Source organism: Canis lupus, chromosome 17, assembly GCF_003254725.2.
Source record: "Canis lupus dingo isolate Sandy chromosome 17, ASM325472v2, whole genome shotgun sequence".
Lineage (NCBI taxonomy): Eukaryota > Metazoa > Chordata > Mammalia > Carnivora > Canidae > Canis > Canis lupus.
The window spans coordinates 48,957,922-48,974,716 of record NC_064259.1 but is presented as its reverse complement, the minus strand read 5'-3'; the positions used below and the strand labels follow the sequence as shown (position 1 = coordinate 48,974,716).

Sequence of the window (16,795 nt, the reverse complement as noted above, 5' to 3'; positions counted from 1 at the left end):
AACAATGGGGAGTAGATTTCCTCCTTGTTCTACCAGCTGCCTTTTGATAGTTTGCTGAAGATGAAAGAAGATGATAGTTTGCTGGCGATGTTTTTGTAAGTGAGACTAGCTCATGTCCATATGCCACGTTTGCTGACTTAACCAAAATTATTAAACATGGAGCAAGATGAGCAGACAGGATTAAGTTTTATCAAGTTATAGTAACAAGTAGAAAGAAGGTCTGACCTACTTCATGGAGAAGTAATAATAGGTCAACTTGTTAAAAGCTGTCAAAATTAAAATGTTCATGTATACACAAAATGTGACATATTGGGTGAAAATTACAGTGATCAATTTATAACAACAAAAAATTAACATCATAGTTTCCAACTTGTTTGATTAATCAAGCACATTTACTCCAGAATCCATAATGTTCCTACCATTTAATTTGGACAAAGTGCTATTGGAAATCAGCCAAGTTCTAAACCTGAAATGTTAAGGGTAGATTGTTAGATTTCCCAGGATTGGTGTAGCCAAAGATACAGAATTTATATTTAAGTTCAGGCGATGGTTCTGGATTAGTTGAGCAGCTAAGTCCTTTTGTTGCAATCACTACAGGTGGGAGAGGTTTAGAGCTTTACCTCTTGGCAGTATCCCTTGGAAGGGAGCCCTGAAATTGAATTTAATAAACACTTAAGAGAGTTTTCTATGCACCAGGCACTGTATGAAGCACTGAGAATCGCAGAGGCAATTAGCTGTCCTAGTACCCAAAGTGTTAATGATCTCATGTCATTTGTCTTTAAAAATTAGTAAAGAATAAAGAAAAAAGCACCTACATTGGTCATTTTGAGTAAATACAGTAACTAACCAAAGTGATTTACTCAAGATTCAAATCCATAGTTGTTCCGGAGACAAAGTAAATGTCAGATGCGTTGTGGCTGTCAGGCACAGAGTAGGTGTTAAATAAACAAAGTTGGCATTCAGTGGGGATAGAAGATAGACTGATATTAAGTTTCATGAGAACAGAGTTTGCCTCTTTATTAAGTCATTAATCTACCCGGCTTGCTTCCAATCATTCCTTTAAAGAACTAATCTAATACTACAAAGTTATAATCTGATATTTTACATTAGCTCTGCCTAACATGCAGGGGTCATGTGGATGGGAGTTTGACTTTGGGAGCAAGACCATTGAAAACTTAGAGGAAGGACCTATCCAAAGGTAGAAAGAAGTCTTACTCTGTGAAAGAAGTGAAAAACCAGTGATATTAAGAGATCAGTTTGTTGATGTAATGTGCTTGAAGTTTCATTTTAACAAGAACAATTTTATTTTGAAAACATTTGCCCACTCTCATGTGTTGGTTCTTTCACTAGCAGACTTTGGGAACTGGCTTTTCAGTCTGGGGAAGCTCCAGTCATGCTTCTGTGCTGGCACAGGGCCCACAGCGCCCGCAGATGGCGCAGACTTGACATGGGAGCCTTGGAAAACTGCACAACACGGGAAGAGAAGACAGGGCCTTGTAAGCATTTCTTACCATGTCAAGTTGCAAAACAAATTTTCCAGCTTTTGTCTACTGAAGTATGCGCATTTTAATGGTTTTTTTTCAAGACTAGATACTTTAAAATCTAAGCTTTTAAAGAAAAATCTAACTGATATTTATTTCAATAAAAATTTACTATTGCCTCCTTTATCTTAGCTATGTTTTGGGAGGCAAGCATTGTTTTCATTTCAAGAAACAGAATTTCTATCCTTGACTGCATTTTAAAATAAGGTATAACATTTCTGTTAGTAAAATATTTCTATTTTCCAAACTCCGGAAAGAAGGAGATAGCTCTGCATGTAAGTAGTACGTTTCATCCACACAGATCAGTTTTCTATCAAGTGGAATGACTCCGTCTGTTTGGCAAATAAGGAAAGCGGCTGAGAGGAGTTCAGGGAGATGGCCCAGACCTCACAGTGAGATGCAGCCATGTCCTCCCCCACGAAGAGGAAGCTGGGCCCCGGGGCCAGCTGCGTCAGAGGGTGGTCTCGCCATCCGTTTCTCTTCCGTATCTGTCCACGTCTGTGAAGTCACAGTCTGACTCCATTTCTATCTTCACCTGTGGCACCATGAACACTGGGCTTTGTGAGTAGTTGAAAGCAGGTGAAGCCGGACAGGAAATTCTGAAGTGCAGTGTGATGCTGCGTGAGAAAGAGAGGGAAGGAAGAGTGATTTATCTAGCACGTGGTGTTTTCCACGCTATCCCCCAGAGCAGGGCTCTAATGCAAGTACTTCTGTCTTTGCTTCTGAAGTCTCCACACACCGTGGCAATGAGCAGCGTCCTCTGCGCTTGGCCTTCAGCTGCGCTTACTGAGCTAGGTTTGCCAGGAGTCTCAGCCTGGTCTTCACCTTGCTGCCAAGGTGAGCTTTCTGGATCACAGATCTGTCTGTGATTCCCACTGTTTGAAAGAGAGAATCCAAGCTCCTAATTCTGTTTGGACTCTTGATTACCCCTAGTTGGACTGCCAGCCATCCCGGCAGTCTTCACTGTGTTTACATTTTCAAATGGTATTTCAGGTGTGTTCCCACTGCCTGAAATGCCACCTTTTATCTCTTTTTGTCTTTACTCTGTATACCTGGGAGGCTCCTATTTATTGTTCTTGGACTCTCCAGATAAGGCAGCTCCCTCCCTTAGACACTGCCCTTTCTCTTACGTGTGCTCCATTGTTCCGGTTCACAGTGCTGTAGGTCTCTGTTCATAGACCTGTCTTTCTATATCCCCAGGAATTGAATGTCATGCCTGATAGGTCATGGATGCTTAATCTTTGTTAAACTAGATCATGTTGCTGAGCCTTTTCCTTCACTGAAACGGGACCCTGTTCAGTGGCCTCTGCTTCTACCTACTTTCATAGATTTGGTAAAACACCAATGTAGCTGGGAGATGCCATCACTAATTACCAACTTTCCTTAATTTCTGATCTTGTCCCATGTTTGTATATGGAAATGCCCTATCCTGGCCCAAATTTTCTCTCTATGGACTGAAATTGGGGCAATTAGAGATTCAATTTGGTATAGCCTACTTAAAATTGAAAATACATCAGGATAGATTGCTTTTCTCCTAACACCTTTCAATAAAAATCAGTGACAGTGTAATTTGTAGGAATCCTGACTGGGGAGGTGGAATGACAAGGCAGGCAGAGATGTAATGTGAACACATGACATTCCTGGGCTAGAGTGGCCTTGGGTCTGCTGCTTAGGGAGGCTTGTTATGGTGATGTCCCTCTTCTCATCCTGGCAAAGATTTCTAACTCAGACAATCTCAGGCATGTTTTCTAAAATCTCTTGGATGAGGGCATCTAAGTCTGGAGGCTTACTTGCCTGTAGACTTGGGATAGCCTATGCTTTTACTCACATGTGATGTAGTACAGTGTTTCCTGTCTAATTCAGGGTACCAGGTAGGAACGCCCTACCATCTTCACCAGTAATAACTGAGGCTGACTTTCTTGCACCTGGATTTCTCTTCCTTTTTGAGCAGTCCTTATTTTCAATTATCAGGTTGTTCCACTTTTTTCACTGCCTCTCATTAAGAACCCTAAAGTATCACAGTTGGCATGAAGGCTCCTGGAAATGGCCTGGAATCCTTTCTTGATTCTTTTTTTTTTTTTTTTTTTTTTTTTTAAGTAATCTCTGTGCTCAAGCTGGGGCTTGAATTCATGACTCCGAGATCAAGAGTCACACATTCCACTTAATCTTTGATATTTTTCTAACCTTTGCTAATTAACCATGCTGTTACTTTATTCTGTTTCTTCCCTAGTATTTTCAATTTTACGTAGTATTTTGTAATTTCCTTTTCTAAAGTAGAATACCTTTGTGTATTGTAATCATGTTATGTCCATGAGAGGACAGATTTGTTACTTGACACCAATAATCAGATCTGACCACTTCTGTTTCCCAAGGTGGACCGGCAAAGGCCTTTTCTTGAACACTGGCTAACCTGGGAAATCTTCGTCCCTCTGCCTTCCTGGCCACTACTTAGTCTCTTATTTCATACACAAGGGGTCTACCTCATGGCCATTACCTTCGGTCGAGTTCTGAGTCACTGAAGGAAGAATCAGAATGAGTAACTCCAACTGGAAGATCTTTTTCCTGGCAGGAAAATTAAAATGTCAGTTGTAGAGCAGGTTTGAGGATGATACTGGAGAAGACTTTTCTCCAGTGCTTTCCTCAATTCTTCCTGTTCTCTAATCCCCACGGCCAACACTACACAAGAGGACATCAGGGACTCACAGGGATGGCTTCCGGTTCAGTTAGTCCTTCACCAGAGGGCTCTTAGCTGGGTTAGGTGGGTGTGGGGCATGGACAGGGCCAGGGAAGAGTGAGAAAGGCTGATGGCAGTGTACAAATGGGAAGGGGGAAGGAGAGTTAGCAACTAAAAAAAAAAGAGATACTTCTGATGGACAGTGTGCTGGGAAGCCCTTCGAGGGCCCTGGCAGGATCCTAATCTGGGTCTTTTAGGAAAGTGGCAAGCCCTGTATTAGGAACACTGGGACTCAGGTGGGATCTTTCTGATTACTCCCAGGATAGGCTATGGTCTTGATGACAGGACTGTCCTCTGCTAGGGCGCTGAAGCTGGGATGCAGTAAAGACAGCCAAGAATCCCCCAGGATCTTCCTAAGCAATGCCCGATCCCTCTCAGCAGGAGGAATGTGCTAGTGATTCATACAGAATCACAGCCCAACCACTAGGCCTTCCCTTCAGACTAATTTATGATCCAAATGCTGTGCTACCTGTGTCTCTAAACGGGACAACTCAGCTTGGATTTGAACCCTCAAACATTTTCAACCACCCCTGGAAAGCATGGGAGGCTCAGTGTGTCATGTTTGCATCAATGTGGTCTGAAACAATTCAAGAGAGGGCCAGGTGGTGTGCCACAGGCATCAGGAGGCACCAGGGGCAAGGAAGGAATGAGGAGCTTTGCCTAAATGGAAGTGAAGCTTGATCACTGGCATCTGCAGGGTTTGATTTGGGGATTCCATCAGTTGAAATCTGAATCCTTGTGGCCCAGTTCTCACTGAAGTCTGCCTACCACAGGAGTCCTCTAGCATCTAAGACCATTAGGTTCCCCTGAGTTAAAGATGGAAGTTCCTTGGAGGAAGAGGTGGAAAATTAGTAGTAAGTAGGAAGGGAGAGACCCCATGTGTTTTACTTACTGGCAATGCAGTGGATACCATTTTGGGGATCTGATTGGACACTTTCCATGGGAATCTTTATAACTGAGGGAGGAGGGAACTGGGGCTGGAGAGAAACAGTGGGAAAAGCTGATAAACACCAATACAACAGCTTTGACTTTTTTGCCAAGATGGAAAATACACGTATCCACGATGTGCCAACCACCATCCTCTCTATATCAAGTCTAAACAGGGGCTGCTGCAAATACTCTGGGACTCACTGAGGGACAATCACAGTTAGCCTGCTGTCCAAGACAGAACTCTTCCAGGAACATTCTTGATCAGAACAGTTTCAAATGTCATAGTAACCAATCTCTTGGGAATGAATCTCACACAATAGCTGGTGTTGCTGTAAAGACGTGTGTAAAATGAATTTGCGCAAAATTGAATCCCATTTTCCCACTGAATATATCATGCTTTTCCCCAACCCTGGAATAGTTCTTGGCACATGGTAGCCACTCAAATATTTATTGAATAAATCAATGAAAGAATAAGTATTTGTCTTTAAAAGGCACTTAGACTCTCAGTTTCTTTGTTCTCAAGGCCTGTCTTTGCAAACCATCTAAATTATTAATGAAAAAAATGTGAATGAGTGATGGGCCTCTTCCTACCTGGAAGAGGAAAGCAATTAAGGACCAGGGGAGGTTTGGTCCATCCCTACCATCAGAAGATGGTCTGATTGCCACCAATCAGCAAGGATTTGCCTATAAACAGCTTTTATCTGCAAAAGGCACAATCAACTAGAACAGTTCAGGGTGGATACAGGGATGTGGGTTCAGGTCAGACCAGGAAAATGGGAGCCAGGCATGTTGTTAGATGGCAAGGGCAGCTTAGCATATTGGGAATGATCAGATTCAAAGTCAGCAATGCTTCTCTTAATTCCCTTTTAGACATTTAGCCATATGTCCATCTTGGGTGAACCACTTCCCTTTTGGAGGACTGTTTGATCATCTGTAATGAGCATTTGAACTATATCTTTCTGCTTAATATTTTGTAATTTAAGTTCTGGACTGGCTTCCTGCCTGTTGACTCCCTGAGTGTTTTGGGGGTGGGACGGGGAGGAAGCATAAGAGAAGAAGGGTAGATGGGGCAAGCATGTCATCCCTAACATCTGGGGGGATGTAGCCACTCTCCTTTCAGGGAGGACATATTCCTCTCCCCTGCCTTCTTCCTTAATACCCCAGGGGCAGGCCAAGCAAACCTTGTTCCCAGTCCTTCCACCTGTCCAGGAGTCCAATCTACTAACTGGTGCCCATTAGTCTTCCTCCAAGGCCTGCTCCATTCTTTGGAGGCCAGTCCTCATAACCTCCCCCATGATGGAGCCGAGCCTTCTGCGCCAATTCATCAAGGATCTGCACTGCTGTTGAGAACAGCCCCAGAAGCTCACAGAAATGGGAAAGAGTGGGTGTGGCTCATTCACTGTGACCCACTCTGAGGATATTCACATAAGCAGACGAGCTCTCAGCACCCCCCACCAACACAGAAGCCTCAGCTCATCCTGGAGTAGACCCAGGTGATCACGGTTGGTCACCCAAGAGCCCATCCTCCCCCTGGCCCTGGCAGAAGCAGAGGGAGGGTCTTCTGATCTCTTCCCTCAGCTCAGCCTCACATCCTCCCCACCTCCTCATCACTGTCCTCATGGGCCCCTTTCCTTCTCTTCTTCTTATCTGTCTCCTTCTTCTCCTTCTCTGGGAGGATGTTGTCAATCCAGGCCAGATCATGCTGGGAGAAGATGAGATCCAGAAGTCTTCGAACGATGATAAGGCCCAGGATCTGTGGGGAGAGTTCAGAGAAAACCATGGCCTCAAGGTCCCAAACTCAGACATTGTTTTTTCTCCCTCAACTATGTTTAGGGACTTTTTCTGGTGTCTTTGGAGTCATCTCAGAGCTCCCACAAAGCATCATTTACCACTTGCCCAGCTTGGTTCCTCTCATCTGGCCTTTCCTCAGCTGAGTGGCAAAGCCTATCAGTGACCCAGGGACAGGGACTGTGACAGCTGAAGTAAGGAGTCGGGCAGAGACCAGAGGCCACAGAACTAGAGTTATTCTTTAAATCAGTGATCCTCTAACTTGAGCTTCCATCAAAACACCTGAAGAGCTTGTTAACACACACTGCTGGGTCCAAGTCAGCAGGTCTGGGCCTGAGAATCTGCACCCTTAACAAGCTTCCCTGGAGACATTGATACTTCCAGACTAGATTGGAGATCAAGCTTTGAGCCCCAATATCCCTCTGCCCCATTTCCGAGAGCTGCCAATCTCTTTGTTAACAAGTATAAAGTAGGGCAGCCTGGGTGGCTCAGCGGTTTAGCGCCACCTTCAGCCCAGGGCGTCATCCTGGAGTCCCAGGATCAGGTTCCATGTTGGGCTCCCCTCATGGAGCCTGCTTCTCCCTCTGCCTGTGTCTCTGCCTGCTTCTCTCTCTCTCTATCTCTCATGAATAAATAAAAATCTTTTTTAAAAAGCAAGTATAAAAAAAAAAGTATAAAGTACACTGAATACAGTGTACTGGGATATCAGGAATTCTAACTGCAAAGTCTAGAAAGTTTGGTTCTGTTCAGCATACACAAATTAAAGGGAAACAACGTGTGTGCTTTGGGGAAGGATTAAATACTGGCCTTTTAATAAACTCAATGGGCCCAGGGTAGCTAGTTATAAATATTGCTCCTTCACTACCAAGAACCCGCCACTAAATGAGGTCAAGGAGAAAACCAGCCAGCTGGATTTAACTCTGGTTCCTCACTGACTCCTGCTTCTTAGAAGCAAGTAGAGCTTCAGAGTTGGACAGACCCAGGTTTTAAAAATCCTGGCTCTGAAAACAAATTCGTGGTTGCTAGGGGCAGAGGTGGGAAGAGGCACTGCCTGCATAGAAATGGCATGGGGTGAGGGGTGCCTGGGTGGCTCAGTGGGTTAAGTGTCCAACTCCTGATTTCCGCCCAAGTCGTGAGATCGAGCCCCCCCCCCCATCAGGCTTTGCACAGGGCAGGGAGCCTGCCTAAGATTCTCTCTCTGCCCCTCCGCCACTTGCCCCCACTGCCATGCCATGCACATGTGTGTGCTCTGGCACTCTCTCTCTAAAAAAAGAAAAGAAATGGCATGAGGGGATTTTAGGCATGACGGAACTGTTCTGTATCATGACTTTGGTTGTAGAACCACTGATCTGTGCATTTGTCAAAAGTTGCAGAACCACAGAGTGAATTTTACTGCATGTAAATTAAAAAAAAAAAAAATTAGGGCAGCCCTGGTGGCGCAGCGGTTTACCGCCGCCTTTAGCCCAGGGTGTGATCCTCGAGACCCGGGGTCGAGTCCTGCGTCGGGCTGCCCGCATGGAGCCTGCTTCTCCCTCTGCCTGTGTCTCTGCCTCTCTCTCTCTCTCTCTCTGTGTGTGTCTCATGAATGAATAAATTTTAAAAAATTAATAGGGGAGGGGTATAGATCTTGGCTCAGCTCCCCCTGGTTGTGTGGGCTGGGTCACTCATGCTTGCTGAGCCTGTTTTCTCACCTGTAAAATGGGGTTAGGAGGAGTACTTTAAGGCTGCTGTGGACTAAATTAAACAGCACCCCACATATGCTAATCACGACTATAATTTCCTTTCCCCTTGTTACCACTAAACCCCATGAGGGCCCTTTTGGAAGATCTATTTCTCCTTCCCTGGAGAGGTGGTCCTCACTCTTGACTGCACTTTTAGGCTCACCTGCAGACTTATTACAAACAGCAATGCCTGCGTTTCCCCCAAGAGATACTGGTTTAACTGATCTGGGGTGAGGCCTGGGCACAGTTTTAAAAAGCTCCCAAGTGATTCTGTGGTCACCCAGGCTTGAGAATCCTAGGTGGGCACATTTCAAATCCTACCTCTGTGTTCTCACTTTGGCCCCTAGTCCAGCCCCTCAGGCTTTGGGGGCCACTCAGGGCTTCCCCGTCCCATGAGCCCACAGGCTCTGACACTGCCCCTCACCAGCCACCAGCAGGGGTCCGGGACCACTTCCCTTCAGTGGGATTATCTAGAGGCCAGATGCAACATGTTGTTGGCTGTTTTTCTTTTCCCTTTTTCTTTTGTAATAATTTCAAACTTCCATAAAATTTCAAGAATAGACCAAAAAACCCCACCCTATACTTTTCCCAGCTTCACCAAACCTCATGTTCATGACCTCAGACTAGGAAGTTCTTACTCTGATTCTAGTTCTCTTCCGCACACACACCGCCCCCCCTCCCCATTTATCTTTTCAAATTCAGTTCTTTTGAATGGTGAAAAGAGTTATACTTCGTATAGGTGTTTGAATTTGGCAGTGGGGACTTGGTCTCCTTCCTGCCCCAGAGCGGGGAGGCTGGATGGCTTTTCCATCACCTCTGAGCGCTGGGACCCGAGCTGGGTGGAGGTGGGCAAGCCGGCTGTGGCTGTAGGGCCCGCCTACCCCTGGGGGAGCCTTCCTCCCGCTCCATGGCCCCACGTCCCCACGTCCGTCCTGCGGGGGGGCCCCCACCTGCATCTTGCTCTGGGCTTGCCTCTGTGACCCTGAGAGTCAGGCTGCACGCACTGGCAGGCCTCTCCGCGGACACCTGCCCGGCCCCATCCCCTGAGCAGGATGGGGAGCCCGCGCCCACCTTACCATGACTGGGAAGATGATGGCAGCCACCGTGGACTTGAGGATCCAGAGCACCGCCAGACAGAGGATCTGCACCAAGGTGAACAGGTGGATCCGGCGCAGGGGCACATGCCGCAGGAAGGCGTGGTCCGGCTGGTGCTTGGCGGGCATTAGGAAGAGCTTGCAGCGCTCCCAGAACTGGCAGAGAGCGTGAGGTCACTCGGCTAGGCCATGGGGGCCCCGTGAGCCAGGGGGCCCGCCCCCCCACCTCCCGTCCGGCCTAAGCACGCACAGGAGGAGACTGGAGGTCTAGGAGCACACGTGGGGAGCTCTGAGGGGAGCAGGCCTGAGCTCTGCCCGGGGGTCCAGCCCTGGAGCCGCCGCAGGTGAACACTGCGTTCAAGAAGAGTGCAACCAGGGGATCCCTGGGTGGCTCAGTGGTTTAGCGCCTGCCTTTGGCCCAGGGCCTGATCCTGGAGTCTCGGGAGCAAGTCCTGCATCGGGCTCCCTCCATGGAGCCTGCGTGTGTGTGTGTGTGTGTATGTGTGTGTATGTGTGTGTGTGTGTGTGTGTGTGTGTGTGTGTCTCTCTCTCATGAATAAATAAAATCTTTAAAAAGAAAAAAAGAGTGCAACCAATTGCAACACAAAGGTATCCAAGACACCTGGTGAATCCTGGTAAATAAGGAACAAAACAAAAGAAAATGTTTTCTTCAGCCAGAGTCGCCTCAGGGAAGAAGAGATGCAGTGAAATGCTCACTAGAGTCTGTACTTTCAAATCCTGAGCCTGTTTCCTCATTGGTAAAATAGGTATCACATCACCTACTTACGCAGATTTCATTACAGAACACCTAGAAAGTGCCTGGTAAGGTTATCCCACTGCGCACACAGTAAATGGTAGAATCTTTGGCACCATTATTCTTCCCCTGAACCGGAATAGCAAGCGCTTGGGGTTTGGGTCATCAGGCAGCAGACAGGGAGTACTGCCTCCCCACAGGTCACCTGGAGCCCGGTGGGGGGTGGGGTGCGGAGAACCTTACCTGGATGCCATTCAGGGAGGCCACGCCCATGTAGAGGAAGACTCCGTACAGCACTGGCAGGGGGATGTACTGAAATGGGAGATGAAGCAGAGCTTTGGCCTGGGCTTCTGCCCCGGGCTGGCTGTTGGCTGCCTTGTTCCCTATGACAGTGTCTGCTAAGTCGCAGAGGCCACCTGGTCTGCCTTGGCTTTTCCCACGCCATGAGGGAGCTGGATATTTAGGGGGAACTGAGCCTTTGAGAGCAGATCTACAGCCAGTGTTGTGGGGTGGCTGACCCGCCCCCTTCTTTCTGTGCAGCTGCTGTCCCAGCCTGGTCACCCTGCCACCTTTCTTCCAAACCTGCAGAAGCCTTGTGGCTTAACTGAAGACGCACCTTCTGGAACATGGGAAAGCTCCCTAGAAAGCCCCCTGCTTATTCTTGTCAGCTCCTTCTCCCAGCCCTAGCTGGGGACACCCCACAAACCTGCATTGCTCTGGGGACTTTTATTGAGCTGACCACCATTGGCAGAGAGTACATGCTGATTAACAAAAATTATACACCATACATAATTGGATTTTAAAAAGAAGCAAAACAGATATGTATATATAAACCAACCTCCACTAATTGCTAACTAATCACTAATGGTTTGGTGGACATATTTTCTTCTGATCATGCTCATAGGTAGTTTGTTAGCTTTTTCAAAGGTGGGACATCATTTATACTGTTCTACAATCATAGTTATGACTCTTTATAAACCATTTGAGGTATTTCTCCACTGTCTTTCTAAGTGGCGTTTCTGCTTCTTTCATCCTTCCCCTCCCTTTTTTTTTTTAAAGAGTATGTTTGTGAGCAGTGTGTGTGGGGGGGTGTTGGTGGTGAAAAGGGCAGAGAGTAAGGGAAAGAATCTTAAGCCAATTCCATGCCCACCATGGAGCCCAACTGGAGACTTGATCTCATGACCCTGAGATCATGATCTGAGCCAAAATCAAGGGTTGGACGCTCATCCGACTAAGCTACCCAGCACCCCTCATCTTTCCCTTTATCTGCCTCTTTGACTTGCCACTCTGAATAAGGCTCTGCCTTGACTCCAGGGTTGTCATGTTAGAACATGTGGCCAAATATAAAGTCCTGTGCTCAACTTTTAGATGCTATTTAGGATGTCCATAAACCCAACCAAATAAATAACCTCTTTATTAAAATCAGTTAGAGGGGATCCCTGGGTGGCTCAGTGGTTTAGCGCCTGCCTTCGGCCTGGGGTATGATCCTGGGGTCCCGGGATCAAGTCCCGCATTGGGCTTCCTGCATGGAGCCTGCTTCTCCCTCTGCCTGTGTCTCTGTCTCTCTCTGTGTGTCTCTCGTGAATAAATAAAATCTTTAAAAATAAATAAATAAATAAATAAATAAAATAAGTTAGACTGGGTTCATTTTTTAAACACAAACCATGATTTGAACCTATGTGCTGGAAACCTCAACCCAAGACATTTGATCTTAAAGCAAAGAAGGGAAATATGGGCCACTGTACCATTACATTTGTATGTGGCTTATGAGATTGTTTGCCTAATTATGAAACAAAGTTAAAATTTCCACTGAACAACACTGTCCTAATCATTCTCAAATCGTGGGAGCAATTGAGAGAGAAATAAAAATCTTAAATAAAAGACTTAGTTGGGGCATCTGGGTGGCTCAGCCGGTTAAGGGTTTGCCTTTGGCTCAGGTCACAATTCTGGGTTTCCGGGATCAAGCCCCCATCAGGGTCCCTGCTTGCCTCTCCTCTCCCTCTGTTTGTGCTTTCTCTATTGCTCTCTCTCAAATAAATAACATCCTTTTTTTTTTTTTTTTTTTTAAAGACACTAATTTCAGGCGGCTTAAAACTTCCTTTTGACCTAATGAGGAGAACTGGGCTAAGTCTTAGAGAATTTGCAGTTACCAGTGTCTGACCCATCAACCCTAGGAAATTATCTCCTGTCCTGTCATTTGCAGGATCAAACAGCTTTCTTGGCAAATCCCAAGGCCTATGACATCAGACTGACAAGTGTTGGGGCTGTGATATAGAATTATAGATTGATCCACACAAATCTTCCTTGAATCCCCAAAGAAAGGCCCTTTTCAAACATTAATGAAACAGTCAAATGGCAAAAAAGGCGCCTCTAGTGTCAGCTTTCTACCCCTCTGTTGGAAGAGTCAAAAATGTCACAGTCCCACAAACATAAGGACATTGCAGCCTTTCCATATAATTTGAAGCTGAGACCATTTGAACAACTCATGGGGCTCAGAGGAGAAGCTTCTGATATGGTCAGGGGTTCCCCTGCAGCAGAATGCTGAATTTGGGCAGCCTGGGTGGCTTAGCGGTTTAGCGCCGCCTTCAGCCCAGGGCATGGTCCTGGAGACCCAGGATCAAGTCCCATGTCAGGCTCCCTGCATGGAGCCTGCTTCTCCCTCTGCCTGTGTCTCTGCCTCTCTCTCTCTCTCTCTGTTTCTCATGAATGAATAAATAAATAAAATCTTAAAAAAAAAAAAAGAATGCTGAAATCCACAGTCCTGAAAAGCAGTGGCAAAGTGCAACAAAACATAAGATAAATCTTCAGGGCTTTGGATGGACTGGGAATCTGCAGAACTGAGTGTGTTAAGTTGTGTATGCTGCCCGTCAGATACATGGCACCTCATCCCCCAGTGCCCTCATTTGAAAAGATAACCAAAAATTTGTAAATTGGTGATAATAGGGCTGAAGATTATCAGTGATTTTCTAGCAGTAAAAATCACTGTGTCTAAATCAGTACAACCATCCACTGAGAGAGAGATTTCATCCCTTACTGCTCAAAGTGTGGTCTTTGGACCAGTATTATTGGCATTGTGGCATTGCCTGTGAGCTTATTAAAAATGCAGAATTTTAGGTTCTACTGAGACCTATTTGAACTAGTACCTCTTTATTTATTTTTTTATTTATTTATGATAGTCACACACAGAGAGAGAGGCAGAGACACAGGCAGAGGGAGAAGCAGGCTCCATGCACCTGGAGCCCGATGTGGGATTTGATCCTGGGTCTCCAGGATTGCACCCTGGGCCAAAGGCAGGAACCAAACCACTGCACCACCCAGGGATCCCCCAACTGGTACCTCTTTAAAAACGAACTTCTAATTCTAATTCCAGAATAGTTAACATAAGTGTTATACTAGTATCTTTCTTTAACAAGATCTCCAGGTGATTTTTTTTATGTATATATGGAACCCAATATAGGACTTGAACTCATGACCTGAGATCAAGACCTGAACTACTATCAAGAGTCGGATACTTAACTAGCTGAGCCATCCAGGTGCCTCTCCCAGGTGATTTTTATACATATTAAAATTTGAGAAGCTGGGGATCCCTGGGTGGCGCAGTGGTTTAGCGCCTGCCTTCAGCCCAAGGCATGATCCTGGAGTTCCGGGATCGAGTCCCATGTTGGGCTCCCTGCATGGAGCCTGCTTCTCCCTCTGCCTGTGTCTCTACCTCTCTCTCTCTCTCTCATGAATAAATAAATAAAATCTTTTAAAAAATAAATAAAATTTGAGAAGCTCTAGAGCAAAATTCTACTGGAGGAATTGGTACAAAGGTATAGTTAATAACTGATTTTTTTAAATAACTGATTTATTTATTTATTTATTTATTTATTTATTTATTTATTTATTTATTTTTAAGATTTTATTTATTGATTCATAGACACAGAGAGAAAGGCAGAGACACAGACAGAGGGAGAAGCAGGCTCCATGGAGGGAGCCCGATGTGGGACTCGATCCCGGGTCTCCAGGATCACACCCCAGGCTGCAAGTCGCGCCAAACCGCTGCACCACCAGGGCTGCCCTAATAACTAATTTTGATCACAGTTCAGGTCTTGATCTCAGGATCCCCTGTTGGCTACATAAACAAGAATTAAAAGTCCAAGGGCTCCTGGGTGGCTCAGTCAGTTAAGTGTCTAACTCTTAATTTTGGATCAGGTCGTGATCTTAGGGCCCTGAGATTGAGCCCTTTGATGGGTTCTATGCCTAGCAGGGAGTCTGCTTGAGGATTCTCTTTCCCTCTCCCTCTGCCCCTCCTCCTGTTCTCTCTCTCTCAAAACAAAACAAAACAAAAAAACTCAACTAAAGTACATCTTGGGTAGATAGCTCTCCCAATGTAAGTTCTCTGAATCTTGTATAGGCAGCTGTGCCTAATTTGACAGACATGGGCAAACATACAGTTGCAAAAAGTTAAGTAAGCTTTATGGAAAAAAAATTGTTGACTATTTGAGAGAAACAGTGTGAGAGAGGGGGTGGGGAGTGAGCTCACAAGTGGAGGGGAAGGGGCAAGGGGAAAGGGAGAAGCAGATTTCTCACTGAGCAAGGAGTGTGGGGGGGAGGTGGGGGTGTGCTCAATTCCAGGACCCCGGGATCATGCCCTGAGCTGAAGGCAGACACTTAACTGACTAAGCCACCCAGGCGCCCTGGAAAATTTTTCTTGTTGGAAATAAATGCTGGGATTAAAACGAGGACCTCAGATCTGGATTAATTATATTTTTCTTGAACTGGCTATACAAAATATCTTTCCTTTAACCTAAAATTAGCCCAGTATTTAGTACTGATGTCAGCTAGTGATAATGCTTTAGGCATTTAAACAGTTTTGAAAGCCAATCTTTTTCTGTTGTTGTAGGAAATGATTTTGTTTTGCTTGGTTAAGATGGAAGACATTTAGATAATTGTCAGGTTGTGATGGGGAAGGTCTGCCTCAAAGATACTCTTGAACTCTTATTCCCAGAAGTAGTTTTGGGTAGGATCAGTCTCTGAAAAAGCATGTGCAAAGTTGTTGACTTCTTCTGAAAGCTTATCTTTATAAAAAGGTATAAAAATAGAAATAAGTAAAAAAAAAAAGTGAAAAGGTATGTATCTTAATACAAGCAAATGAGCAATCCCAAATCTTATGATTAATAAAAATCTATATAGTGCCTGGGTGGCTCAGTCGGTTAAGTGGCAGTGGCTGCCTTCAGCTCGGGTCATGGTCCTGGGTCTCTGCTCGGGAGTGGGAGGGTCGCGGGGGGGGTTGGTCTGCTTCTCCCTCTCCCTCTGCCTGCAGCTCTGCCTACTTGTGCCCTTGCTCACTCTCTGTGAAATAAACAAACAAACAAATAAATAAATCTTTTAAAAAATCTAGATAGGTCTTCTCAGTTATAAAATATATCAAATAAATTAATTGGTGGTAAATAAAATGATATTGTATTTTTTCTACTCTTTTTATAAAAGAACCTTCAGTAGGATTTTTTGGGAGGTGGGAGTAGGATTTTTCAAACTGTTTTTGTCACTGAACACTAAGACAATATCAGAGCCTTTAGAGTTATGTGGACTCATGGAAATTTTTCCATCATGGCCAGAGTAATAATTCACATTTCCCCCGTATCTGGCTTCAGAAGAGACCAGACTGGTGACATTTTGATCATGGACTTCTAGCCTTCAGAAATGTAAGAAAATAAGTGTTGTTTAAAGTGCCTGGTCTGTGGTACTGTATTAATGCAGCAAATGAACTCAATGGGGGGGAGTGGCTGAACTGGAGAAACAGAGAAACCGGTGCAGAGAGAGAGGGTCCCACAGATGCCTGCTGTGAATGTCCTCCCATTTGATTTGGTCTCTCCCAGCTGGTCTGGGGGAACATGGGCAAAAGGAGCTTCAAACAGTATGGGGGAACAGTATGTGCTCAAGACACACAAGACAGAGGAGCAGACAAGGCCACAGGAAAATCTACAGAAGCCTTCCCCTTGTAAGTTTTAAACTTCAGAAAATGGGTGAGCAAACAAGTGTCTAGTGAGCGAGGAAAGAGTGTCCTCCAGAAAGGGGAGGATGGACCCTGGGATGAGTGAAAATAGTGGTGAGGATTGCCTGGTGCTGATAAGGAATGCAACATGCCAGAAAACAAAGATGGTGATGGAACATGTATTTGGGTCCTGCCTCTTTAGGGTCCAGGTGGGACCTCTAGGCACCAGGCCAGGGCTTTCTAAGGCAGATGGGGC

General features: G+C 45.5%; 1 protein-coding gene across 8 annotated transcripts in view; it reads right to left on the bottom strand.

Annotated features, from left to right (window-relative positions):
• Positions 1-167: 167 nt before the first annotated feature.
• SLC4A5 (solute carrier family 4 member 5) overlaps positions 168-16,795 on the bottom strand; it is a 108,426-nt gene continuing 91,798 nt past the window's right edge. For 6 of the 8 annotated variants that reach the window (XM_025453614.2, XM_025453618.3, XM_035701049.1 and 3 more), the window contains 5 exons: positions 10,806-10,874; positions 9,791-9,964; positions 6,806-6,958; positions 4,036-4,103; positions 168-2,158 (listed from right to left, as the gene is read on the bottom strand). In XM_025453614.2, the coding sequence (XP_025309399.1) occupies positions 1,993-2,158; positions 4,036-4,103; positions 6,806-6,958; positions 9,791-9,964; positions 10,806-10,874 (630 nt within the window). In that variant the 3' untranslated portion in view covers positions 168-1,992. Of the gene's footprint in view, positions 2,159-4,035; positions 4,104-5,167; positions 5,253-6,805; positions 6,959-9,790; positions 9,965-10,805; positions 10,875-16,795 lie in introns of all 8 variants that reach the window. The other 2 variants (XR_003139592.2, XM_025453620.3) reach the window with 2 other exon arrangements.